General features: G+C 46.6%; 8 protein-coding genes across 8 annotated transcripts; 6 read left to right on the top strand and 2 right to left on the bottom strand.

Annotated features, from left to right (window-relative positions):
• Nucleotides 1-420: 420 nt before the first annotated feature.
• GGS22DRAFT_169146 (fluconazole resistance protein 1) lies at nt 421-2,926 on the bottom strand. Its single transcript, XM_047962273.1, has 5 exons — nt 2,646-2,926; nt 2,259-2,480; nt 1,819-2,197; nt 1,093-1,752; nt 421-1,025 (listed from the first exon to the last, which is right to left on the bottom strand). The coding sequence occupies exons 2-5, from the start codon at nt 2,435-2,437 to the stop codon at nt 774-776; spliced, it is 1,470 nt and encodes a 489-aa protein (XP_047816789.1). The 5' UTR covers nt 2,438-2,480; nt 2,646-2,926; the 3' UTR covers nt 421-773.
• Nucleotides 2,927-4,658: 1,732 nt separating this feature from the next.
• On the top strand, nt 4,659-6,118 carry GGS22DRAFT_180973 (uncharacterized protein; the record flags this gene model as incomplete). The annotated part of the gene is made up of 2 exons (XM_047963821.1): nt 4,659-5,661; nt 5,814-6,118. The coding sequence occupies 2 exons, from the start codon at nt 4,659-4,661 to the stop codon at nt 6,116-6,118; spliced, it is 1,308 nt and encodes a 435-aa protein (XP_047816788.1).
• A 712-nt stretch (nt 6,119-6,830) lies between these two features.
• On the top strand, nt 6,831-8,505 carry GGS22DRAFT_195664 (FAD binding domain-containing protein). The gene is made up of 3 exons (XM_047965705.1): nt 6,831-7,104; nt 7,172-7,833; nt 7,907-8,505. Exons 1-3 carry the CDS (start codon nt 7,081-7,083, stop codon nt 8,490-8,492), a joined length of 1,272 nt encoding a protein of 423 aa, XP_047816787.1. The 5' UTR covers nt 6,831-7,080; the 3' UTR covers nt 8,493-8,505.
• Nucleotides 8,506-9,664: 1,159 nt separating this feature from the next.
• Nucleotides 9,665-10,530, bottom strand: GGS22DRAFT_195660 (uncharacterized protein). Its single transcript, XM_047965704.1, has one exon. It carries the CDS (start codon nt 10,194-10,196, stop codon nt 9,672-9,674), a length of 525 nt encoding a protein of 174 aa, XP_047816786.1. The 5' UTR covers nt 10,197-10,530; the 3' UTR covers nt 9,665-9,671.
• Nucleotides 10,531-10,748: 218 nt separating this feature from the next.
• GGS22DRAFT_169141 (Alpha/Beta hydrolase protein) lies at nt 10,749-12,081 on the top strand. Its single transcript, XM_047962272.1, has 4 exons — nt 10,749-11,103; nt 11,171-11,342; nt 11,400-11,553; nt 11,619-12,081. The coding sequence occupies exons 1-4, from the start codon at nt 10,986-10,988 to the stop codon at nt 11,949-11,951; spliced, it is 777 nt and encodes a 258-aa protein (XP_047816785.1). The 5' UTR covers nt 10,749-10,985; the 3' UTR covers nt 11,952-12,081.
• Nucleotides 12,082-12,683: 602 nt separating this feature from the next.
• Nucleotides 12,684-15,445, top strand: GGS22DRAFT_42656 (putative fungal-specific transcription factor). Its single transcript, XM_047967061.1, has 4 exons — nt 12,684-13,573; nt 13,631-13,662; nt 13,724-15,056; nt 15,114-15,445. The coding sequence occupies exons 1-4, from the start codon at nt 12,796-12,798 to the stop codon at nt 15,254-15,256; spliced, it is 2,286 nt and encodes a 761-aa protein (XP_047816784.1). The 5' UTR covers nt 12,684-12,795; the 3' UTR covers nt 15,257-15,445.
• Nucleotides 15,446-16,557: 1,112 nt separating this feature from the next.
• GGS22DRAFT_195652 (multicopper oxidase) lies at nt 16,558-20,071 on the top strand (the record flags this gene model as incomplete). The annotated part of the gene is made up of 5 exons (XM_047965703.1): nt 16,558-16,578; nt 17,697-18,261; nt 18,339-19,018; nt 19,073-19,143; nt 19,207-20,071. The coding sequence occupies 5 exons, from the start codon at nt 16,558-16,560 to the stop codon at nt 19,568-19,570; spliced, it is 1,701 nt and encodes a 566-aa protein (XP_047816783.1). The 3' UTR covers nt 19,571-20,071.
• A 1,341-nt stretch (nt 20,072-21,412) lies between these two features.
• Nucleotides 21,413-24,342, top strand: GGS22DRAFT_169132 (H+/nucleoside cotransporter-like protein). The gene is made up of 4 exons (XM_047962271.1): nt 21,413-22,521; nt 22,595-22,965; nt 23,032-23,996; nt 24,058-24,342. Exons 1-4 carry the CDS (start codon nt 22,154-22,156, stop codon nt 24,244-24,246), a joined length of 1,893 nt encoding a protein of 630 aa, XP_047816782.1. The 5' UTR covers nt 21,413-22,153; the 3' UTR covers nt 24,247-24,342.
• The last annotated feature ends 221 nt before the right edge of the window (nt 24,343-24,563 follow it).

The raw sequence follows: 24,563 nt of genomic DNA, 5'->3' as shown, positions 1-24,563 counted from the left end.
TTTGATGTTCCATGTGCCTTAGAGCTCCACGTGCTTAAGTGACGTGCCTCTTCCTTGACGCAGAACTCCTACCCAAATTGTGCCTGGTATTAGATGGATCGAAGTGACGCAATGAGTAGGTAAGTACTTTCGTCCTATTAGATATCGCCATGGCAACCTTGAACTCGCATTCGCTTGGATGTTTAATAATCTTGAATGCATAAATCCGTTATGAGCCTTGATCAGTACCTACCTGGTAGTGAAACTATAATAATGTATTCCTTATGCAACTACTAGATAATATATCGTGATTTCTTTGGATTTTCATTGGTGGTGAAATGTACGAGAGGGGCATTCTTTTTATGGTTCTGTTGACACTCTCTAAGTTAACTACCTAGGTACGAAGGTTCGGGTCAAAAGTTTGGCACATCAGCCACGTCCCTTGCCCAGTGCGCGATTAGATAAGCAATCCCTGGATACTGTATTTGGTCTAGGCTAAGACTTAGACCTAATAGTGATCTGTCCGCCTATAAATTCACTAAGATATAGCGGGCATCCACTAGGTTTTAGGGGTTAAGCCACTGAAAAGAAGCGCCACACCGTACGAAAACCTTTGAGATCACACTGTTTTTCCCTTGAGCCAATGTGCCAAACTTTTGACCCGAACCTTCGTATCTAGTAGGTATCTACTCCCCTGATATCCTTGCTCATGCTACCCCATTATCTCTAATAGTATAAGTATCCAATGGTTACCTGTTATCACGTCATTTCACGTGCTCAATGTCTCTATTGGACTACATTTTGACCTGAGTCTTTGCCCGAAGCCTCTCTCCGAACTTGTAGAACAAGATTGGACCCGGGACGAAAGCGAGCGCGAGGAAACCCAAGAGAGTGTTGCCCCATCCATACCCAAGCCTATCGTACATTGGAGGACCAGCTAATGGTAAGAATGTGCTTGCCACACTACGTAAAAGATTATTCGCACCTAGAGCCGACGCAGCTCCCGCTGACCCGAACAGGTCAATAAGGTACAACTGTGCAGGCATCTGAATTTTAGTTAGCAATTGATTATATAGAAGAATCTGTGGAAATGAATAAGACGGAGGCACTGACAAGTACGAAATAGGCGCCAAAGCCAGTGATGAAAGTGCCGATGATAGGTACGATCCAGTGAACCTTGTATTCCGTTGTCCATCCGTATAAAAATAAGCCTAGACCGACGAGAGGGCTAAATGCAATCATAAGGAGCAGTCGATACTCTGGTCGGGGTTGCTGGAGGCCCTCTTTCTTCATCCGTGCGGCTTGAATGCGGTTACTCAGTAGAGTGAACGTAGCCATAGCTGCGAGTAAGGCGATGCCAAGACCGAGGTAAGTCAAACCAGAGACTGTTGTGGTGAATCCATATTGACCCTCAAATACAGGAACGAATGTAGTAAACAACAAATACAAAGTGCCAAATACTACCGCGACGTATAGAGAGATGACAAGTAGGATAGGAGAGTGGATCAAAAGCATGGTAGGACGCACGAGCGCCTGGACGAGCACCTGCTGAGGCGTGACATTGGTCCGGGTAAGTTTGGACTCTAACTTCGGGTTGCCTGTCGAAAGTCTGAGGCGGGCGACCTTGCGCTCGAGTGTGATCTTTGGATGAGTTTCACGCATGAAGACAATGCAGGCGATTTCAATGGCACCGCCGAGGATGACAAGAAACCAAAACGTCCATCGCCAACCCGCGCCACCAGCAATAAAGCCGCCAAGCAAGGGACCAAGAACCTAAGGATGCATGGTTAGTAGGGAAAGTGGGATGAAGAACGATGAAATAAAGTATAGAAAGCTTACAGGCCCTGTAAGAGGTCCCAAGCTGAATAAGGCCATGGCCATGGCCCTCTCCGCAGGCGCAGTAAGATCGGCGATCGTACCACCACCAAGAGCCATAGGAACTCCACCCATCGCCCCGGAGAAGAACCGGAATACCATGAACTGTGCTGTTGTCTGGCTGAGAGCGGTGCCAAGGAGAAAAGCTAGGAACACGATGACGGCCCCATGGTAGACGGGCAAGCGACCGTACACCTCACTAAGTGGCGAGATGAACATAGGTCCCAGTGCTAGACCTAGAACGTAGATGGTGATGGCTAAAGTGGTTAGGGTATCTGACATAATACCAAACTCTTGGACGATTTGGCTGATTCCAGCTGCACAAGTGGTTGGACCCATATTCCTGTACAAGGGGTATCATGTTAAAAGCTGCTTTTAGGATAGATGAGGCGAATGACACATACGTTACTAAGGCCAGTAAGGACACTAGAATAATATGTCGCCATTTCTTCCCGCTCGCCCAGTTATGGGGATTAGCAGGATCATTCTCATCCCAGTCAACGACGTTGTCTGCCACTGGAATGTCGTTCACTACGACGGGACCGGATGCCTTCTCCAAATCCGAATCTGACTTGGACGACATGGCTTGGGTACTAGGTAGGTAGATAACTTTAGAAGAGATATGACTATCGTAAATTGATTAGTCGAATATGTGGTAGGATTTACTTGAAATGTAGCCTAGGGGTAGGGTCCAAGCCAAGTTTGAGTGCCGCGATTCAGAACGTTCAACGATCGAGGTGATGAAGGGCACTGAATATTGCTCGTAGAATGGTGATGGAGGAGCATCGTACATAGTAGCAAGTCACGCTAGACAGGGCGTCTTTAAGATACAACATCGCAGAGAAGTGGGAAAGGGGTAAAGGACGGAGATTGGAATCCCATCCGACATGACACTTGGTCGTCCATCGGACAGTTCCGTGTTGACCCAATCTCGGGCTATCGAAGCAAATGATGCAATCAATATCTTTAGCGCGCAGCATTCTAAGCGATACGATGCGATGCGAACTATGGAGATAGCGCAAACAGGTCGGAATAGAACATGCGTTGTGGACGGAGGGTCCGTGGACTCAACGGGGCGGGGCCGGAAGATAAATGGAAAAATAATAAAGGGAGAGTTAGGTGGGGTAATCACGTGATCGGACGAGTCCATGGATCGTCCGTAACGGTGGGTCCACTCTATCCACCCTAAAACCCCAAGACTTTTAGCACGTAAGCACTGTAATCATGCAAAGAGCTTCTGGAATCACAAAACTCGCTTCGTATATCGGCGAATTTAATCCATATGGACCAAAAAGAGGTTAGCGAAACACGGGAAATATTATAAATCTGATCGAGAGGTTACTTAAGTGCCTTCCTAAGTAAGTATAGGCTTCAATTTATACGCGTGATACCCACAATACCCACAATACCCACAGTAGGGCTGATGCGCGGGTAGAGCTTATTAAGACCTTATTTCGACACCTTATTTTAGGTACTTACACTTACTTAGATCTCGCTACTAGGTTGAGAATCTACTAGGTACGCAAATTAGTCAGGAAGTTATCTTACATTTGGTCGCATCGTTGCAGCTAGGATACATTCCCAGTCGTGTCATTGTGTCACAGTATGTTTGAAAGGTATTCACTGTACTTAAAACGACCGCATCCACGGATTCATACCGGACCCGAAGCCCATGCTCATGGCATTCGTTCCTCTCGATCCCCATTTGTCAACACCTTGGCAGCCGGCAAGTTGTGGCAATGATGGCGTGCTCGTATACGGGGTTAGGTTCCTAGGTACTAAGTATATTGAAAATATGTTGGATACCTACCTACCTAGTACTTGGTAGGTTACCTAAGTAGCAGTCGAATCTACTAATTCCCAAGACTCTCATGTCGTACGTATGAATGCGCACATCGCAAATTGGGGCTACATTGGAACATTACATAAGAAATCATTTCATGATACCTTCTTTTTGTTTAAAGATAACTTCCTACAACATAACCTAATAACCTAATAACCTAATATTGATTAAATGTCAGCGTACAGAAGTAGTCTAGTTGGCGGGCGTTTATGTAGGATTCAATGGCGGTTGCCGTTATGTGATTCAGTGTACTTTTGAATACTCCTATCCATGTGTCTAAGAGGCACGGCGGCACTGTTAACAAAGTCGGAACATTCTCATTTACTATATACCACGTGTATTGCCGCGCTACTGCGTTATCTAATACAAGGATCATAAGCCTCATGCAGATCAGATAGATCCCTTGGTCAGCTAGGACACTTTGAAATACCAATACCTGATTTGTTATTACCAACTGACTGTGCCTCTTCATAAAGTCGAGACTCAGCTCCTATGTCAAGGGTTAGCGAAGAATGTCATAACTTTGATTACTACGCATATTCATAGGCTAACGCTTAAGCAATCGCCTACGAGGACGCACGAATCCTGAAACCTATAATCGGATCCTTGGTCGAGAAAGATGCCGCGAATCATCCGCGTGCATCGAGCGATACAGTACGGGTCATACGTACCTATGGGCGACGGGGCTTCAAACTGGGCAGGGAAGAAAATTAGCTGATTTATATCCCGGTTCCGCCACGAGGCGTCTGCATGGCAGGAGAAGGCGGAGGCTTCAAGAATTGATTGACCCAAGTATTTTCATAATTCATTGCTTCTTAATATCTCCTATGACTGCACATATTCCTCCATCACTGATGCACTGTAACCTACCCACCTACCTAGGTACCGCCATATATAAACCACTATAGCTGTATTGCTGACAGCGGGCCTTCCGTTTTGCGACGGCCACGGAACTTTTACCATGGAAACCACTAACGCCCCGCTCCGTGCATCTTGTGATAGATGCCGGGCCCAGAAGCTCCGTTGTGTTCCATCATCAAGTACGGATTCGACGGTGCCTTGTATGCGGTGCTTGAGGTTAAAAACTCCGGTCATGTGTACATTTAGCCAGCGATTGCAGATGAGACGAAGCAGGAAAAATACTAGTGACAGCGACTCTGAGACTCGGCCTTCTCACCGTAAGGAAAAAGAAAAGCCATCTTTGCCGGGGATGGGTACATTTGTATTGCCCGGGCCTCCGTCTCCTGAATCACATCAACCTCTTCCTTCACCGAAAATTAACGCCAAAGAATGCACACCCGAGACCGACGTTGACACGCCGATGGTCACCCCGGAACAGGAAATCTCGGATTTCTGGTCACATGAGTCGGCCTTATTTCAAGTTAACGATCCCCCTGAATCGGTAGACGGTGCAGTGGGCGGCTTACCAGGGTACTACAATTTCGATATGACCAGCATAGACACACCGGAGTTTCTATCTGAATTGATCGGTGTCTCTGATGCCATTCCAGCCACCATGGACTTCAGATTCGACATAGAAAAACTGACAGATGAAAAAATCGCTAATCCCCTTGTTGATCTCAGCGGGCTACTGGCTGAAATGTCAAGTTACGGCAATCGATTGCATGAGTTAGCTAGTTGGGATCGCGACAACTATCCGATTGGAGACGCAGTGTTACTATGCCAGCGGTTCCACACCATTCTCTTCAGCTACGCTTGTTCTGATGCAACTACTGCAGTCCAGAATAAGGATATGCCTACCAATCTTCTTATAATATCATGCTACATAATCCTTACGGAGATATACTCTTCCGTATTTGGCTACATAATAGAGCACATCGAGCGAATGCGTGAGCTCCATAAGTCGGCCCACAAAGAGCTGGCTCCATCTCTAAATTATCCATTTATGGGAGACATACATGCATATCGAGGACTTAGTCTCAGCCAATTGCGGCCCGTCTGTGGTAAGTAGAATTCGATCCTCATAATCCCCTTTTAGCAACCATTGTGTAGCTAGTTACCCCCTTTAGGAGATTATAAGCATAAGAGTACGAGCGATGAGCTCCGAAAGGCTACATGATTACTGTACAGAGTAACGGCTGACGATTGGGTGTAGTATGCGGGGGATGGGAGCCTGAAAAAAAGGTGTTATCAATGCTATGCAATTCTCTCGGCGGTGTCGAAGGATTGCTAGGACTCCCGCTTGAAGCGAGGGTGATCTCTCAGGGAGAACAGGAAAAGAGCGAGAATAACCGGGACACTAACGCACTAGAGGAAGATGAGGTGAAGAAACCAACGATAGGCCTACCAGAGGATAGGTTGCTAGTTGGGTTCTCACATGTCCACTTATGCAAAAAGATGAAGGAGCAGGCGCAAAGTCTGCGGGAAAAGATCATAAAGATCAACCAGTTACTGGCTTAGAAGGGTTCATACCTACCTAGTGCCCATGAAGATTTAACATCATGTTACAAGATAAAATATTTAGAAGCTATTCGATCTTTTGTTGTTTCAAACCTAATTCAAGAAATATTATCTACCTACCTACCTAGTACTTAACTACGTGTATATCTCACATGCCTATTAATTACCTAGGTAGGTAGGTAAGTAAATTGTTGGAGAACTGTAAACCGATAGCAAATAAGGTGCGTAATGCAATGTCTACTGTGATTGTCTTACACACTAGTGAACGTAAAACACCATTATGAAGAGAGCCAACTAGGTAGGTGAAAGCGACAGCGATATGCTCTGAAGTCGTAATTGTAACGGAAAACAGGTATCTACAGGTAGGTACCCAGACCTAGCAGAGTGATCTAGGTAACTTTAACTGCCCAGGTGTCTACCCCTATTCAACCACTAGCGGACTCTTGTATGTCGGAAATATTTCATATCCAGGTAGGTACCTATGTTACGATATACGTAGACGATACCTTCAAATATCTCTCTAATTCAATGAGTTATGATTGTTTCATTTTGCAAGTTTTTGATAAATGATATTACTATATGATTCGGAGCTATCCTAAAGGGGTATGGCATACCCCCCGTCTCCGATGCTCAATTTTCGGGGCTTATAATGCCAAATTTTCGGCTTGCTTACTTACATATATCAGCCTCCAACCTGAATATTCCGAAAACTCCAACAGAAGGAGATTTCACACCTTCCGAGAGATTTCAATGGTATGATAATCGGGTGGCACTACCAGTCCACCTCGATTCGTCAAGCCAGCATGAAGGATGCACGAGATCAAAGAGGGTTCAAATAGAAGTTTTCCCTATCGCTCACCTATTCCATATAATTCCTTAAAGTTGCCCACGAGGTTATTGGATTTCTTTCCCATTCCTGTTGTAGTGCTATTCTCCTTACTAGCTAATAACGACAATCAGCCATGGCTCCCCAAAAGGTCATCATTGTAAGTTTGATATATCAGAGAATTTAATGTTATATTTCCGTATTACTGACGACATGCTTGGTATTAGATCGGAGGCTCTGTTGCCGGTCTTCTCCAAGGATTACAACTCAAGCGCCAAGGTAGCCATGTCGTTGTGCTGGAGCAAGACCCATCTAAAGACAGAGCTAGCCATGAGTCGGGCGTGTCCATTGGAAAAACGGTGGTATCAATCCTTGACAAGTATGATGCAACTGGACGTCCAGCAGCCATTCCGGCGGAATACATGAGTGCTGCGTGGCGCCGACGTCTCCGGGTAGCCAACACAACATGGCATCACAACATGAGCAACTGGGGAACTCTCTATCTTATCCTCAGAGCTAACTTTGACGGACTCAAGTCCGGATGTGTGCCGAACCCACCCGAGCCGAAGCCTACCGATGGCAAGGTTGAATACCATTCTGGAAAGCAGGTCTATGGTGTGAGCTATGATAAAGACAAGGGTATCGTCACTGTGTCATATGCGGACGTTACCACTGGCGAGAAGGATAGTGTTAGCGCGGAGATGGTCATCGCCGCGGATGGGGTTCACTCAACTGTCAGAAAGTTGATGCAAGCCCCTACGCGAAAAGAGTATTCCGGGTACATTGGTTGGAGAGGGACCGTGCCTGAGCGCTTGCTGTCTAAGAGTACGATCGAGTACTTTTCGAATCGCCTGAATTTCTCGTTGCTGGGAGGTCATTATTTCATCAGGTAAGTGTTTTGGACCCCATATGCGCTTTTAACCACCAATGATAGAACGGTAACATTTTCTGACATGGAATAGCTATCTAATTCCTACCGAGGCTGGCCACGTTGAACCGGGCAAGCGTCTCATCAATTGGGTCTGGTACTACGTCGTGCCAGATGGGTCGCCTGAGATGGAAGCTATATTCACCGACGTGGACGGAAAAGTACATCCTAACACGGTTCCTCAGGGGCTCGTCAATCCGAACGTATGGAAAGCCCAACTTGCGCGTTGGAGCTCTACTATGACGGCCCCCCTTGCTGAACTGGTGTCCAACACTCCTAAGCCGTTTGTCACCAAGGTCATCGAGGCGCAAACTACTACGGCCAGCTTCTACGATGGCCGTTTGGTCCTAGTTGGTGACGCGTTCACCGGTTTTAGGTCCCACTTGGGATGGGCGTCTGAACAAGCTGCGCGTCACGCCGTCTCGCTAGATAAGGTCTGGCGTGGAGAGATCACTATGAAGCAGAGGGATGAGGAAGCGATCTTGTACGCCCAACGCTTCATTTATCTCAATCGCATGATGGGCTTTTCAGGTCTTGGCTGGATGTTATCATTCCTTAGAAATGCGCTGGGTTACGTGTGGGTGATGTTCCGTCATTATATCGGAGTTCTGCTCGCGTAAATGATAGGATGGCTTGTGACTTGGTTAGGATTTCAATTGATGACTTTGGTGTTGATCCTTGGATTAGGTATCTACCTCCTAGGTAGGTAGGTACCTAGGTAGTACCTTAAAGTGAGAAATATTTACCTGTAACATGTATTTGCGGTTTATGGTCCTTGAAGGAATTTAGGAATGGTTTTCGAAGATTAATTGACATTTATTCGAATGAAGTAGTTACACTTGTTAAACTTCTTCGGAATTGGATTTATTTTATGTCCTATTAATAGTAGAGTAGCCCTGGAGATAAGGATGGATTAGGTAGGTATATACCTACCTTTCAGTTCTCTAGGGCTATCCATAAAGGAAACATATGTAAGGTGGGAACTATTCCGTAACGGTTCCAAGATTTGGAAACGTAACAGCAAAAGGAATCATTCCTTAATCATTACAAATTTTGGAACCGTGCCAAGTTGTAAAAGATATAATTCCTTATTTCTTTTATTTTATTAAATTATACGTATTTATTCATTTATATAATATTATTTATTTATTTTAATTTATTAATTTTATTTATTTATTTATTTATTTTAATAAATTTAATTGATAATTTTTACTAATTTCGAACCTTATAAATGTAATTTTTTATTTATTATGGAAGCTAAGGATATACCATTACACTATCTACGCGTTACATAATCTACGGTATTAACCTTAGCGCTAAATTCTTAGATATGGTCAACACTAAAAATTCAAATAGTAACTATGGTACGCTTTAAGATTCTGGTACGCCTGGCACGCTTGTAGATTTTACTACGCTTCTTATATTTGCGTACGCTTTTTAATATTTAACACAGTAGAACCATTACGGAACGATGCCAGGTCCAGGAACCGTTAAGTAACAGTTCCAACCCCTCATATATTTCCCTTATGGATGGTTTAATTAGGTACCTACTAGGTACCTACCTAGTGATATGTCCACTAAATTCTAGTGGACAGCCGCTATCGCTCAAGCCTATTCAAGGAATTTAGCCGCTAAAGCGAAAGCCACACGACCAGAATCTGTTCTAATTTGGACGAGGACGCATTGATACATGACCAAACTTTTTTCTTTAAAAGGGAACTACTAATAGTATTATGGTAGGCTTGATTGTAGTTTCTACAAGAGATCCCGACTAAATCCTCCTTCTTTTGAAGTCTGAACTATGCAATCATGGGAATGCTGTAACAGTCGACGGCTACCGTTGTTGGCCCTCCCTCGTTCTCGATAAACCTCATTTGGGCGATTACGTAAGAGGTCTGCAAATAAGAGTGCGAACCTCCAACGTTGATGATTAGCCTCGTATTCTGGCTGACGCGATTCCCAATACCTTCCTCCTGGATATAGAATGGTTGTCCGTCATCTGTGTATCCATAAACATATATGAATGGGTACTGGACCGATCCTCCTTTCTCAGTTGTGGTGTCATTTAACACGATGGGAGAGGCGTGTCCTCCTTCAATTGTGGCATGGAAGTTGGGGCCATCAATTGTTCCTCCTGTGAACGGTTCGACTACGCGGATGCCACCCCCAACCATAGGAATAGGACCGTAACGCTTGCCGAGGGTGACACTGGCAGTAAATAGATATGATGAATTCATAGTCGCCGGCGGGGCAGCTTCTGAGGTTGAGGAGTTCATGATGAAAATAGATGCTGTCCAATATGAGACAAGTTTTCTGATGAACATGAGATTTGTGAATCTTGGGATTAATGCAAGTTTGTCAAAAATTGCACGTAGTTCGATTTCACGTGAGAAGATGCGAGATGAGAGCAATTGAGTTAGTAAATGAAGCTATTTTGAGTGCTGATGACGCCTATATTTCCGTTGAGGAATACACCACAGCGTTCCGACAGGATCAGAGAAATGCAAATTAGGAACCTTCCGAACTATTCCGATTGATAGCTTCGTATACGTCAAATCGCCGTAGTATTCGCATCGATAGAATAACTATTTTCGGATATCCGACCTTGAAATTTCCCGATCTCTTGCAGCTGAAGGATCGGGCTTCGCTTCGTCTCACTTTCTGAGAGCGGATGTTGTCTTAGCAGATAACCACCAACACGGCCGGACCATCCGCCTTTATCAAAGCTTCATGTTACGGAAAGACGGAAGTCAACCGGATTGGTTGCCGTATAAGGCTTACGGAAAATTTAGATACAACTCTGCAAATGCTTGTCGCATCGTTTTATTGCTTGAGATCCCCTCCTTTAATGACCCCTTATTTTAGCCATGGCATCCCAACTTCCTCGTCTTTCAAAACGGACCTCTATACACTCTACATCATTGGTAACTTCAAGGTTGCATTCTACAGCTCTCACCTCGAGATCCGACACTTACGCAACAAGTATCAGATCTTCATATAGTGCTCCCTCTTGTTGTTCTGTAACAAGGAACATTGAGACTTCTAAAAGCAAACTCATTGGATTACAATCAATTGGAAAAGTTTCGCGAGTTCCTATTCCTCAAGTAGCCAAAATGTCTACAATGCCAGCATCTCACGGGCATAATGAAGCTTGCTGCAATATTCCACCGGTTGTGTCTGATGGTTATGTTGCGAAGGGCTCGTATCAGGAGCTTGGAAACTACAAGACCTGTAAGTGTTCCAATTCCTCAACTCCATTCAAGGGCCCCTTAGCTAATATGAAACTACTACCATGAAGACGTCACTGGCCCGACTGATGCTGAAAAGGGTATCATAGTTATATATGACATCTTCGGCTACTTTGACCAGACGCTCCAAGGAGCCGATATCTTGGCCACGGGCAAGAAGTCGCAACAGCACCAGGTCTTCATTCCTGACTGGTTCAAGGGAAAGCCGTGCCCAATTGAATGGTATGAACATGACACCAATCTCGCATAGACAGCAAAAATGCTGATGAAATTATGAAGGTTCCCTCCGGATACTGAGGAGAAACAGAAGAATGTGGGTGAATTCTTTAGTGATGCTGAGCACGCACCACACACAGTTGCCGCTAAGCTGCCTGAATATTTCAAGGCGGTACAGGCTGCGAACCCCTCAATTAAATCGTGGGGTATCTTGGGAGTAAGTATAAAAAGTAGAGCCCGTGACCTACCTCTCGTACTAGAATTAACATATTTCGTATCTAGTACTGCTGGGGAGGCAAAGTCGCATCGCTAATAACATCGGGCGACTCGAGCCTTTTCCAGATCGCCGCCGCCGCTCACCCGGCAATGGTTGATCCAGCTGAAGCTGATGGGATCAAGGTACCTTTCATTCTACTCGCATCGGGTGAAGAGCCAGTCGAGACCATTAAAGAATTTGAGAGTAAACTTAAGGTCCCTAAGCACGTCGAGACCTTTGATGACCAGGTTCACGGTTTTATGGCGGCGCGTGCTGACCTATCCAACCCAAGGGTCAAGGAGGAATACACGCGGGGCTACCAGCTGATACTTGACTTCTTCGGCAAGAACTGGTCGTGACTACCAGATAGAACCGGATACCTAGGAAGGATTAGGTATTTATGGGGAAAAGCTATGATTTAAAAAGAACAAGATTGCATCTGGGAATCATGTAAATAAATATTGTTACAGCCCTATTAATTGTAAGACGTCAAGAATTACTCTGAAGAAGTTGATGTTTACATGAGAGAAAGGAGGGGGACCAAAAAAAAGGGGATTAACATTAACCTTCTACCTAGTACTAGCTGGCGGGAACTAGTGGGACCAATAGTCCCCACAGCGCTTTACGTAGCCCTGGAGATGGAAGGTGCGACACGCACTCACTGTAAGGTGTACCTATCCTATCGATTTTAGGCCTTTAAAGAAAACCCCCTTTCATTAATAACTCCAGGCCTTTTTCTTTCTTCACATCCTATATGTACTGCCTTAGTGTTATCGTTTTTTACGTATATTTATCATAGAGGGGATATTCTTCTCCTGATGGTAATTTCATCGCTATTATCCTTTAGCTCGTAACGCGAGTACTTGATCGAAAGCATACTCTATGATCGGAAGTACCTAAGTGAAAACGATGGATGGATTGTCGGATGGTCCGTCAACGCCCGTCCTAATGAAGAAATTGCGCTCTCATTCCAGGCCATTGGGCAGCAGCCGAGAGCCCGTCTTACTGCATCTGCTTACCCCCGTCCTACAGCTAATAGATCCCTATTTCTTGGTTGTCCGATATTGGTTAGCATTCGGCCGTAATCTGTCCCAGATCTCACTGAAACTCCGAAAGTTGACACTTGATTGACCCCATATCACAATCCATGAATGAGAACATCGTTCGATGACATGAATGCTTTAGACCATTCCATCATCGGTCATGTCATCATCACACCAGACGCCACCTCCAGCTTCGGCTGAATCCCAGTCGCCTACGCAACGACGGGAGCAGGGTGAAGCAGCCTCGCGACCGCGACTTGCGAACCCTAATCGCCGACGGGACAAACCTCAACTTTCCTGTAATCTGTGTCGACGGCGCAAATTGCGATGCGATCGCCAACAGCCATCATGTTCAAGCTGCCTCCTGAGGGGCCAAGCCTGCACTTACGCAGAGAACCAAGGCCTTGCTATGCCGCCTGACAGAACAGCCGTACCTAGTCTGCACAATCGCATCGTCTATCTCGAGAGCCTGGTCAAGTCTCTGATGCCTAATCCACAAGCCGTTGGCAATCAAAGCAATAGCACGATCGTAGGTATGCCTCCGCCTTCTGACCCAGGCCGCGTTCGTGAACAAGTCAATACCTCCCTCGAGGACACTATGATGGAAGAGCGTTCGGAGGCCGGGAGCATGCGCCTCAGTGCCTCCGAAGTTCGTTATGTTGGAGGCGACCACTGGGCAGCGATTCTCGACAGTATTGCTGATCTCAAGGACCATTTCGACCAAGAAGAGAATCTCAGATTAGCCAACACCCCGGACCAAGCCCAGGATGATAGTGGAGGCGACCCTGTAGGAAGACCTCCATCACCTCACGCTCTCCTTCTCTATGGTGCCCCGCGTGCAAATTCACGGGCCGAGATCCTCGCTGCGCTTCCTCCTAAAAACGCAGTAGATCGCTATATCTCCCGTTTCTTTAACCGTTTGGACCTAGTAGCATCTTGTACGTGTATTATATTTAAAGCCATTGCGCAACACTGTGACTAACATTTGATACCAGCGGCTGTCCATGGCCCCACTTTCGTCCGGGAGGCAAGTATGATTTCCGGTCTCCATCTAACTAATGGTTTGCAACGCTAATAAATATTTACAGTACGAGGCATTCTGGGCAAATCCAGCTGGCGCATCTAGTATAATCTGGGTTGGTCTACTATTTAGCATGATATGCCTCGCCCTACTAGCTTCTGATGCAAGCGACTCGTCTCGCGGAGGCGAAGCGGAGCAGTTACAAATCAATCTGTATCGCGAGAAGATCGTACAGTGTCTTATCATGGGAGAATACACCAAGTCAGCGCCCTATGGGTTGGAGACGTTGATCAATTATGTATACATCGAATTTATGATGGGTATTGATGCCGGAAAAGACATCTGGTTTTTGCTAGCCCTCGAGGTTAACCTTGCGATGCGTATGGGCTACCACCGAGATCCCAGTCATTTCCCTGGCATTTCACCCCTCCAAGCTGAGATGCGGCGGAGATTGTGGGCTACTGTTCTATTAGGCGACACTCTTATATCCAGCCAGATGGGAATGCCATGTATGATCACGTCTACCCAATACGATACAGCCGAGCCACGTAATCTAAACGACGACGACCTAGACGAAAATATGATCGAGTTACCTCCTCCGCGCCCGGAAACTGAGTATACGACAACTCTCGGCATCATAGCAAGGAGAAGAGTTTTGGTGGCCCTAAACCATGTCTCCGGTGTTGCATCATCAATCAAGGCCGCTAGCTACACTGACGTGATGCAAGTTGACAACATTCTTCGACAAGCTATAGCTAGCATCCCCCCACCACTGAGAATGAAACCAATAGCAGTCAGTGTCACCGATACCCCGCATGTCATTATGGCTCGCCTTTTTCTTGGCCATCTTCATCTTAAGGGTGAGATCATGCTCCACCGTCGGTTTCTGTATGTGGAATCAACGTCAAATGATGAGGATACCTTCGCGTATTCACGGAAGGCGTGCCTAGATGCAGCAATTTCTTCATTGGAGATCCAGGATTTGCTCGACAGGGAGTTATACTCCGGAGGTCTACTCCATACGATGCGCTTCCGAGTGGGCTCCCTTATGAACCATCACTTTTTGACCGCTACGATGATCCTGTGTTCTTTGGTGTATCGCCGGCAGACCATGGGCCGACAAGATGAAATTTTAAAGGCTTTGCGAAATACAAGAATGATCTGGATGCGTAAAAGCAGTACGTCAAGAGAGGCGAGGAAGGCAGCGGAAACCATCAATATTGTACTAACGAGGGCAACCGATGGCACCACGTACGATGTTGATCCCAAAGAAGAGGATATCAGTACAAGTGGTAAAGAGGCGCAAGACATATCGAACATAGATCCCTCAATTGCCTTCAATGATGGTGGAATGGGGCTTGATAGCCAAGGGATGTTTAGGGATTTGGGACTTTATTCACGTGAGCTCTACATAAGTTATGATTAGCACCTACCATTGAATGCTAACAAAAACACAGCCGATGCATTTATAACCCCAGGGGTACTTGGAACATTCACTCCACCGGGCCATCCAAGCCGCTCATTCGATTTCGAGATCGGCAACACGGGGATGGACGGCGCACCAGAGAATTGGATAATGATGCCAGGCACCAATTGGTAGCGATTAATTGTAGCACATGTTTGAGTTTTGCATTGTAACGGTGTAGGAGCCTGCGTGATTATTGCAATTGATAAGTGAAGAAAAATGTAGGTACTTAAGGACATGTTTACCTAGGTACCTAGAGGTACTGGGTATCTAGTGGGCTTATCAAACAGGGACTTTAGTTGATACCTAGTGGAGGTACATAGACGCGTGCTTGGATGCTATAAAAAGTTCCAACGTACAGTAGGCTCATCGCCCAAGGCACTAAAAAGGACCTAACTATTAGGTAGTACCTAGGTAGTAATACAGTAAGTGGATGTTCCTTATACTCTCTTACTGAACTGACTGAACTGACTAAAGCCATCCTAGACCCGGTATATCTAAATCATACATTCTATGGTCCTCCGCGTTTGGCACGATACCTCGCCAAGCGAATCCAGCAGCAACATCACATTTGATATCCATTAAATCAGCGTACGCCGAACTCTAATTTATCCTTAGCCAACCAAGTACCCAGGATACATTAAGTAGGAACAATGTCTGAGCGCAACTCGAGTTCAGGTTCCGGATCTTTGGAAAGATACCCCTCGAAGAACGTCGTAGTGTCAATGGCTACTATCCTACCCCCCTCGATAATTGATCCATTTACAGGATTCAGTAACGCCCCACCGGTAGCAACATACACCGTATTTGTGTCACCCTGTACCTTACCGAACACCGGCGACACGGGTCCCAGCAAGATCATCTCATCAGGGGTGCCGAGAACATAAGTAGGATTCCCATCTTTATCAATGGCAATTAGACGATTGTCAGCGTTGAGTGCTGCGAATATGGTGGCATTGTCCCTGGGTGCAAGTTCAAAATTGTCCATGAAGACGGACCGAACCCACTTGACTTCCTCCGGCTTCGCACCGGGTAGTGGGAAACCATCATCCGAAATAGCAATGCGCCAAATAGTCGCGGTGTAGCTGAGCGACCAGTAGAGATAACCATTGCGAATCTTCACCCCGCTGATACCAAATTCCGTGATGAACCAGGGGAGCCAAGCCATGTGCTCTTCTCGGGCGGCGAGTTCATACTCTCGAGTAAGAGTATCTACTCTCCATATCACTCCCTTGTGAGTGTCCGCCACTAATAGTATGGACGGGCTGTTAGGAAGCTGGACGAAGCTTCCGCAGAGACCAGCTTCTGACATATGGATGATCTCTTTGATGGTGAAGCCTTCGGTGTAGGACCCGTTACCCGGACGAAGATCTAGTTCCCATATGCTCATGTCGCCATCGATCCCAACACCTAAAGAGGTTTGGTTGGCGCCTATTATGGCGAATACGTCTTTTTGCGTTTCCGCTATGGCGGTGGTGGCGTTGACTTGGTTGAATTTGTATATAAGGGTGGCTTGTGGATTATCGGTTAAGACATCCGTCAAAACCCAAACCGATGCTACCGGCCAGACTGTCGTTACCATGATATCGCCATTATCTCTGATATACAGACTCTGAGCATACCATGGGATGGGCCATTGGTGGATGTACCTTACTGGAAGTGGGTTGTATGGGTAGCTGGCTAAGATTGTGGTTACCAGCGGTGAAATGAATGCGAATAGGCTTAGGAGCCCACTGGCGCAGAAGAGTCTCATTTTTTCAGAGATAGTCGTTCGGATCTGATACTTGGAGAAAATTGACGATATTATCTTGAATTTCTGGATCGCGGTACTATTAACTACCCGCCATCAGTAGGTGGTCGTGGGGAAAATATCAGTCCTTTCGAAAGACACGGAGCTAAAAGGACTTTGCAGGGGTAGTATTAAGGACATGGAAGCTTTAGCGGCCTCATAAAATCTCGGGGGGTGATGAAACCCTTTTAGCTACACCCGAGTATTCCGATTTCCATATTAGGAAACTAGGACTCCGAAAGGGAGGCTACCGGAAGCACCCGGTGCCTGACCGGATGCTCCGAAAGCTCCGAACGTAGGGGAGACCCACCATCAGCCATCGATTAATCTAGCCGCGGCTTTCAAGCATTCGATCATGGAACGGCTAGGAGATTGCTCCGCTACGGATGCCCAACCGTTAAAAAGCTGTCTGTATGATTTCCGCTATATTCCTTACAGATGCTTAGATATCTACCTCTTTATACCTAACATAGAGCTGTCTAAGGACGTATTCTATGAGGTTTTGAACTTTTGCTCTAACGCCATAAAACCGAACAAGATCTCTCTTTATTATATGCACTCTTATACCGAATACCCATAGCTCATTTTGACTTCGCTAGTAATTTCCAAGGCAGCGATTCAGCAATCTGAGCTATGAAAGAGGCACTCTTTTCTATCCTCAACTTCTTGTTGGGGGGGTACTGGGATTCTACCTCCTCTCTACCCGATGAGGGTTTGATGTTACAAACACCACAAACGTCACAAAGACCAATTTCCATATCTTCTCCATCTTCGTCGTTATGTCAGAACGCACCGGCGTCTCGTAATTGTTGGGGCGAATACAGCATTGATACCGACTATTACACAACAGTTCCTGAGACTGGCAAAGTGGTAGAAGTATGGCTCTCTGCCGAAGAGACTGCTTGTAGCCCAGATGGATACGAGCGAACTTGCATGACATTCAACGGCACCGTGCCAGGACCACTTATCACCGCCGACTGGGGTGACGATCTCGTTATTCATGTAACCAACAACATGAAATCTAATGGCACCTCCGTCCACTGGCATGGAATACGGATGCTCAATAACACCCAGAATGACGGAGTTCCTGGAATATCGCAATGCCCAATCGCACCAGGGGAGACTTACACGTATAAGTTTAGGGCTACCCAATACGGAACAAGTTGGTACCATAGTCATTTTTCCCTGCAGTACGCGGAAGGTCTGTGGGGTCCTATGATTTTACGAGGACCGGCGACAGCAAACTACGATGACGACCTCGGCACCCTTGTCCTCCAGGACTGGTCTCACACCCCTATTTTTGGTGCATGGGCTAACAAGCAGGAATGGGGTATCACACACGAGCTTGACAGTAAGTGATGCTTTGCAATAAGGCACCTCGCTACGTACTTCATCAAGTCGATTGAACTAACTAACGTTATGTTGTAGACATCTTAATCAACGGCACCAACATATTTGACTGCTCTGGTACCTCGGACCCACATTGCACTGGCAATGGCAAGAAATTCGAGGCTATTTTCCAACATGGGAAAAAGTACCTGATCCGGGTGTTAAATGTTGCTCTCGATAGCTATTTCAACTTTCATATCGACGGTCACAACTTCACTGTAATTGCCTCTGATTTTGTCCCCATCGATCCGTATGAGACGGATAGCATCATGATTAGCTCCGGCCAGCGATACGATATCATCGTCGACGCGAACGCCGAACCGGGGGATTACTGGCTACGTAGTGGCTGGCAACCAGCCAGCGCCTGCCAAGGCGTTGCCAATAGCCACCCTGACGACGGGACAGGTATCATTCGATACGAACGCAAGTTAATGAGCGCAGAAGATCCGATTACTATTACAAGTGAAATTTACGCCCAAAAGAGTTGTCACGACGAATCGCTCGACCGCCTCGTACCCTACGTGAAGCGCGACGTTGGCAAAATCGTCGACACCACGGTCGAGGACGTCAATGTGCGGTTTATCCATAACGGCATGTTTAAATGGACCATCAATAGCAGCTTTTTGGATATTGACTGGGCGGAGCCAACATTGAAGAAAGCTCTACAAGAGCCTTCGTTAGCTACATTTCCGTCGGAGTACAATGTCTTACCACTGAATGTAAGAAATGCTTCAAGACACTGTGTTTAATATCCCCACGCTAATTCATCAAAGAAAACAGATGATGCTGAAGACCAATGGGTTGCGATCGTGATCGAGAACGCGGCTGTTGCCTTGTATGGAGGGTAAGTGTCTCCAAGCCTCTTCCGATATTACCATCAAATCACTCACAAATCAAATTCAAACAGAATGGCACACCCCATTCACTTCCACGGCCACGACTTTTACATCCTAGCGCAGGAACCGTACCTCAAATGGGATGGGAAGACCGACTCTTTCCAATTGAAGAACCCACCAAGACGCGATACCGCCATGCTCCCCCCTAACGGCTATCTTGCTGTTGCGATTCAGCTGGACAACCCCGGCGCGTGGCTTGTCCATTGCCATATTGCGTGGCACGCATCTATGGGGCTCGCGCTGGAGATTGTCGAGAGCGCGGGTTCAATCTTGGTTAGTAATGCCGAAAAGAAGGATTTTGATGATACGTGCTCGTCATGGTCGAACTGGTGGAATGCACCTGCCCCATGGCCGAAGGAGGATTCTGGCATATAGAAATTCCGATAATAGGTGTATTGATGTAGGAATATCGTGATTGCCCCGTCAAAGGAACCTGGAAAGGAGGGAGATTTTTTGGGCTGTGGAAAATTGTATCATAGGGCTCCCAGGGACCAATCTGCCTCTTCGACCGAGGTACTAGGAAGTTAAAAGCATCGATAGATAATGCCCTTCTATCTTAAACCAATGAGTACAATCTCCGAACGTGTTAGCTGGGGCAGATTTAGGTTATCTCATTCTAAATTGAAAGAAATCATGTCTAGACTCGGCCGATAGAGCCCTTGCTATCAATATGATAGCATTCCGCTTGCATTGCTTTATCTGCCAACCTTGGGACCTAGGAGCGCGTTGGCGATTTCAGCCAACGTCTTGGCGAAGCATAGGCGCTAGCTGGTAGATAGAAGATATAACAAAAGACCACGACCAATCTGTTTAAGTTAAGCCTTGTTACCTAGCTGGGTAGGTTATATATCTATGAGTCTATCGTTAAGCTTGATAGGTACCTGTCAAAAGATATCTTAACTAATAGATATTAGATAGATCGATCATGGAGAACCAACCGTAGAGAAATCTTGGGGTATTAGAAACCCCATGTTAGTGCACGTGCCAAAAATCTGCTTTAGGAAGGTGATAAGACATATAATCCCACATAAGCCTAGACAAATCTTGATCTTGGTTGTCAACGTAGAGAGGCGGGATGTATGAGAATGCCTAGGTATGTATCTGGTATGTTTGTAGGTATGCCTTTTAAAGGGAGGTAGGGGGCATGATATAAAGAATTATAAGGCGATTGGATTTTACATGTGAAATCTATCCCGCCTTGATGGATGGATGGAACCCAACATGCATGCAGAACAGCTTCAGCTGGGGCGGTCAGCTTTCAGCGTCCCTTTGTTTGTTGTACCGTTGTTTCACGGAGGAGGGGAGTAGGAGTACCTAGAGATAACGAACGCCGCAGTAAACATTGTTCGAGCTAGGAAGAGCTGGGATTCGTGGGGAGGACCCGATGTCATCCATGGCTTTCATTTCCTCTTTAGGAAGATCGTAGTCGGTCTTACCGTGCCCCTCAGCTTCGGGTACTTGGACGGTATCTCTGAAGTACTCACTGTCGCCATCAGGTACGACATAATGAAGCCTTCATTCAAAGCTGCAGCCAATGGCATCTTGTAAACGGCACCAGCTGTATGGCGCCTCCTTGCATTTGCAGGTAGAATCTGCACATTTTGATTAGAATTGTATGTAATTATGCCTTGGGGACTTCCAATAAGGCGAATAGATATATTAAAACTGATATTATTCGCCTTCGTCCGTATCAAGTCTCATTGCGTTCGTGACTGTCATTCGCTTTCGTCTCTGAAGTCGCTTAAGTTAGAGCCTGGGGTTTTCTCTTGCCGATTTTCCATACCCGTCGCAGTAGGTGAGTTGAAATGATACTAAAATGATACTAAAAAGCTGTCGTGTCGAGAAAGACATATTTGTGTCTCGGGTTTATATCCGGTCCCATTTTCATTGAGTACCCGATATATACAAATATGTACCTCGATAAACGAAGTAACGTCGTGTCGTCTCCATCGATATCTTTCCAAGTTGGTGTTTCTGCGATGAAAGCGAAAGCGCCTATCAGTACGTACCGAAGGTAAGAAAAGATTGGAGAAAAAAATTACCAGGGCTTATCCATGATCCTAGCTTATCCCCGGCTTTAGAGCTCCCCGTTATCGCGAACGATTGGCCAATTGGAAGGATGGACCTTGATACTTGGCGGATACCGGGTGAAAAAAAAGTTAAAAATCCTTTAGAACTTTTAGAACGCCGCGTTGCCATTTCTTCTTATTTTTTCCATGATTCTACTATCTCGTGAGGTCGTTCTGAGAGATTATTGTAACGGCACACCATCATACTAGATTCGTATAAAAGCGCAGAAATTTGTGTCACTGATACTAGTGAGATGAGATATCGGTGCTATTAAATCTCGTCAGCTTAAGCAGCGGTTGTGGCGCTGGAACCCACCGATCGACCACTCAGCGTCTTCCAAATCCAGATTCTGCGTATCACTACGGGGGCCATACATACCCATACATGCTAGCCTATTAGGTATCTAGTAGTGGGTGTTCAAGGGTTACATACCGTCTATCAGCGAGTTGCCGTTCGATTAGATAGGCCGTCCTTCCCCTTCTAGAAGGCCTCCATACATTCATGTAGCTAGCTTTAGCGTCGACCGGGTTCATCTAGACCACGCGATCGCCGCGAATGTACGATTTGCCCTACCGAAGCTGACCTTGGAAAGGTATTAAAATTCCTACATGTACCTGTCTACCTAGAAAGGTAGATCGATTAGCTACCTACTCGCGTCTCACTAATGATAAAATCTCGTCGCGATCTTCTTCCCTTTCTCCTCTCTTTTTTTCCGATTTACTCGCACGTCAAGTTCGCGGGAACATAGCGTCGTCTCCCCATCCCCACAGTTGGGACGAGAATAAATTTCTCCGAGTCGGGTCGAAACTAATAGGAAGAGAGGATCAAAGAAGAAGACAAGAAGGAAATTTTTACCACGAAGGTTCTGCAGTTTGCGACGCCGATTCGATGACTGTTTCCGAGACGAAGGGCCTCTCCGGCCACAATGCTTCGCCTCAAGAAGGTGTAGCTCCTAACCCTGATCCCGTTCTTGAGTTTGCGAACGAGCACCACCATGCGCACCTGCATCATGGTGGATTGGCCGCAAATCCCGCCAATCATCCCGACGAGGTCGTTTATTCCACTTCTTCGCCGCAAAAGAGTTTGGATAAGCCACATGACTATTCTGCCGCAGAAAAGTCTGTGACCGATGAGGAGAGTGGAAATATCGGCCACATTGGAGGCGACGGGAGTGAAAAGCGTCCTAGCATCCTCTCGCGGTACTACCGGAAATATAGGGCTTATGTTCACCTTTTTATCTGGCTCGTATTCACCGCGTAAGTCTAGCACGACTCTTGGTGAAGTATCACAGTCGCGCATGGAGTCGCGATGCTGACATATCTCATTCAGTTGGTGGATCTTCGGCCTCGTTCGTTACCGGAATGAGAAGAACTGGTTGATCCCGTTTCTGCTGTATCTCGCCATCACTCTTCGCATCATCTTCCTCTGGGTCCCGGTTAAATACGTCATGATGCCCGTCAAATTCGTCTGGCGACATACCGCTTTCAGGGTTTATGAAATGCTTCCGGCGAAGCTTCATCGACCGCTGGCCGCTCTTGTCACTATCGCAGTCTTCTTAATTGGCTCCATGGTGCCCGAGGAGGAAGGCGAGAATACTCGCGCCCGCCGAGCGCAATCCCTGTTCGGACTCGTTGTCATGATCTTCGTCTTGACAATAAGCTCAAGGAACTGGAGACAGATTCCTTGGCACACAGTCATCGGTAAGTAACATCCAGAGCTCGACTTTCCTCTCTCGTCCCAGTCAGCTGACTTGTGTTTTCCTCAAGGCGGAATGTTGACCCAGTTCATCGTCGCCGTCTTTGTCTTGCGAACACAAGCCGGTTACGATATTTTCAACTTCATCTCCACGCTAGCTCGACTCTTACTAGGTTTCGCCAACGACGGTGTCACATTCCTGACGAATAGCTCGGTGCCTAAGCTGGGTTGGTTCTTTACCGGCGTTATACCTCCCATCATCTTCTTCGTCGCCCTTGTGGCCCTCTGCTATCACGTTGGCCTTATCCAGTGGTTCGTCTCGAAGTTTGCCGTATTCTTCTTCTGGACTCTCCGCGTCTCGGGTGCCGAGGCTGTGGTCGCCTCTGCCACGCCGTTCATCGGACAGGGAGAATCGGCTATGTTAGTGCGTCCTTTCGTGCCTCACATGACTTTGGCCGAGATCCATCAGGTTATGACGTGCGGTTTCGCTACCATTGCTGGTTCCGTGCTTGTGGCTTATATCGGACTCGGTATCAATCCACAGGCGCTCGTTTCATCCTGTATCATGTCGATTCCTGCGTCCTTAGCTGTGTCGAAAATGCGATGGCCGGAGACCGAAGAGACGCTTACTTCCGGTCGTGTTGTGGTCCCAGACGATGAAGAGCATAGAGCTGCGAATGCTTTACACGCTTTCGCTAACGGTGCCTGGCTTGGTTTGAAGATTGCCGGTATGATTGTGGCTACTCTTCTCTGCATCATCGCCTTCGTCGCCCTTGCCAATGGTCTCCTTACTTGGTGGGGTGGCTACTGGGGTATTTCGAACCCCGACTTAACCATCCAGTTCATCCTCGGCTACTGTTTCTACCCTCTTTCGTGGTTACTCGGTGTGCCCAACGATGATCTGCTGCCCGTCGGAGAACTCATCGGACAGAAGATTATCATCAACGAATTCGCCGCTTTTGGTGCCCTCCAGTCCGACGATCGCTATAAGTCAATGTCCGAACGAGCTAAGCTTATTGCTACATATGCCTGCTGCGTAAGTCCAAAGATCCCCAACTCCTGTATTAATTCTCAGCGAGGATTTGACACGTATATAGGGTTTTGGAAATGTCGGTTCTCTCGGTACTCAAATCGGTGTCTTGTCGCAGCTCGCGCCTAGCCGTGCCGGCGACGTGTCTAAAGTTGCCATCTCTGCTTTGATCTCCGGTATCATCTCGACTCTTACCTCCGCTAGCGTTGCCGGTATGCTGTACACGGACTCTATAGGGTCTGCTTCTTACGCGTGACGATAGAGGATGACGGGTTGGGCGGATGCCGTATAGATACTTCAATGAAAGATTAATGAATGTGTAGATGAAATAAATACCCGATTTTACTTTAAATGTCGTTGGTCTCGGTGGCATGATTACGTGCTCTGGTATGCGTTTCGTCAACATTGCTCACGATTGCGACATCGAAGACGGTTGTCGAACGTTTCGCTTCTATTATTACATATGTACCTTGCCTACAGTAGGTGGTGCGTGATCAAATAAGCAATTACCTAGGCACCTAGGTAGGTAGTGATCCGTCCGTTAGATTCCAGTGGGTGGTCGCTACAGCTTAG

Source organism: Annulohypoxylon maeteangense (assembly GCF_022496945.1).
Source record: "Annulohypoxylon maeteangense strain CBS 123835 unplaced genomic scaffold GGS22scaffold_14, whole genome shotgun sequence".
NCBI classification, from domain to species: Eukaryota; Fungi; Ascomycota; class Sordariomycetes; order Xylariales; family Hypoxylaceae; genus Annulohypoxylon; species Annulohypoxylon maeteangense.
This window is presented reverse-complemented; position numbering and strand designations above follow the sequence as displayed.

Coding starts and splice junctions, on each gene's coding strand:
- GGS22DRAFT_169132 (XM_047962271.1), top strand. CDS start 22,154: ATGACTGTTTCCGAGACGAAGGGCCTCTCCGGCCACAATGCTTCGCCT. Junction 22,522..22,594: donor ATCTGGCTCGTATTCACCGC/GTAAGTCTAGCA, acceptor TATCTCATTCAG/TTGGTGGATCTTCGGCCTCG. Junction 22,966..23,031: donor TCCTTGGCACACAGTCATCG/GTAAGTAACATC, acceptor GTTTTCCTCAAG/GCGGAATGTTGACCCAGTTC.
- GGS22DRAFT_195664 (XM_047965705.1), top strand. CDS start 7,081: ATGGCTCCCCAAAAGGTCATCATT. Junction 7,105..7,171: donor CTCCCCAAAAGGTCATCATT/GTAAGTTTGATA, acceptor GCTTGGTATTAG/ATCGGAGGCTCTGTTGCCGG. Junction 7,834..7,906: donor GGAGGTCATTATTTCATCAG/GTAAGTGTTTTG, acceptor GACATGGAATAG/CTATCTAATTCCTACCGAGG.
- GGS22DRAFT_169146 (XM_047962273.1), bottom strand. CDS start 2,437: ATGTCGTCCAAGTCAGATTCGGATTTGGAGAAGGCATCCGGTCCCGTC. Junction 2,198..2,258: donor TCCTTACTGGCCTTAGTAAC/GTATGTGTCATT, acceptor CCCCTTGTACAG/GAATATGGGTCCAACCACTT. Junction 1,753..1,818: donor TGGGACCTCTTACAGGGCCT/GTAAGCTTTCTA, acceptor ATGCATCCTTAG/GTTCTTGGTCCCTTGCTTGG.
- GGS22DRAFT_42656 (XM_047967061.1), top strand. CDS start 12,796: ATGTCATCATCACACCAGACGCCACCTCCAGCTTCGGCTGAATCCCAG. Junction 13,574..13,630: donor TTTGGACCTAGTAGCATCTT/GTACGTGTATTA, acceptor ATTTGATACCAG/CGGCTGTCCATGGCCCCACT. Junction 13,663..13,723: donor GCCCCACTTTCGTCCGGGAG/GCAAGTATGATT, acceptor AAATATTTACAG/TACGAGGCATTCTGGGCAAA.
- GGS22DRAFT_169141 (XM_047962272.1), top strand. CDS start 10,986: ATGTCTACAATGCCAGCATCTCACGGGCATAATGAAGCTTGCTGCAAT. Junction 11,104..11,170: donor GCTTGGAAACTACAAGACCT/GTAAGTGTTCCA, acceptor ACTACCATGAAG/ACGTCACTGGCCCGACTGAT. Junction 11,554..11,618: donor AATCGTGGGGTATCTTGGGA/GTAAGTATAAAA, acceptor TTTCGTATCTAG/TACTGCTGGGGAGGCAAAGT.
- GGS22DRAFT_195660 (XM_047965704.1), bottom strand. CDS start 10,196: ATGTTCATCAGAAAACTTGTCTCATATTGGACAGCATCTATTTTCATC.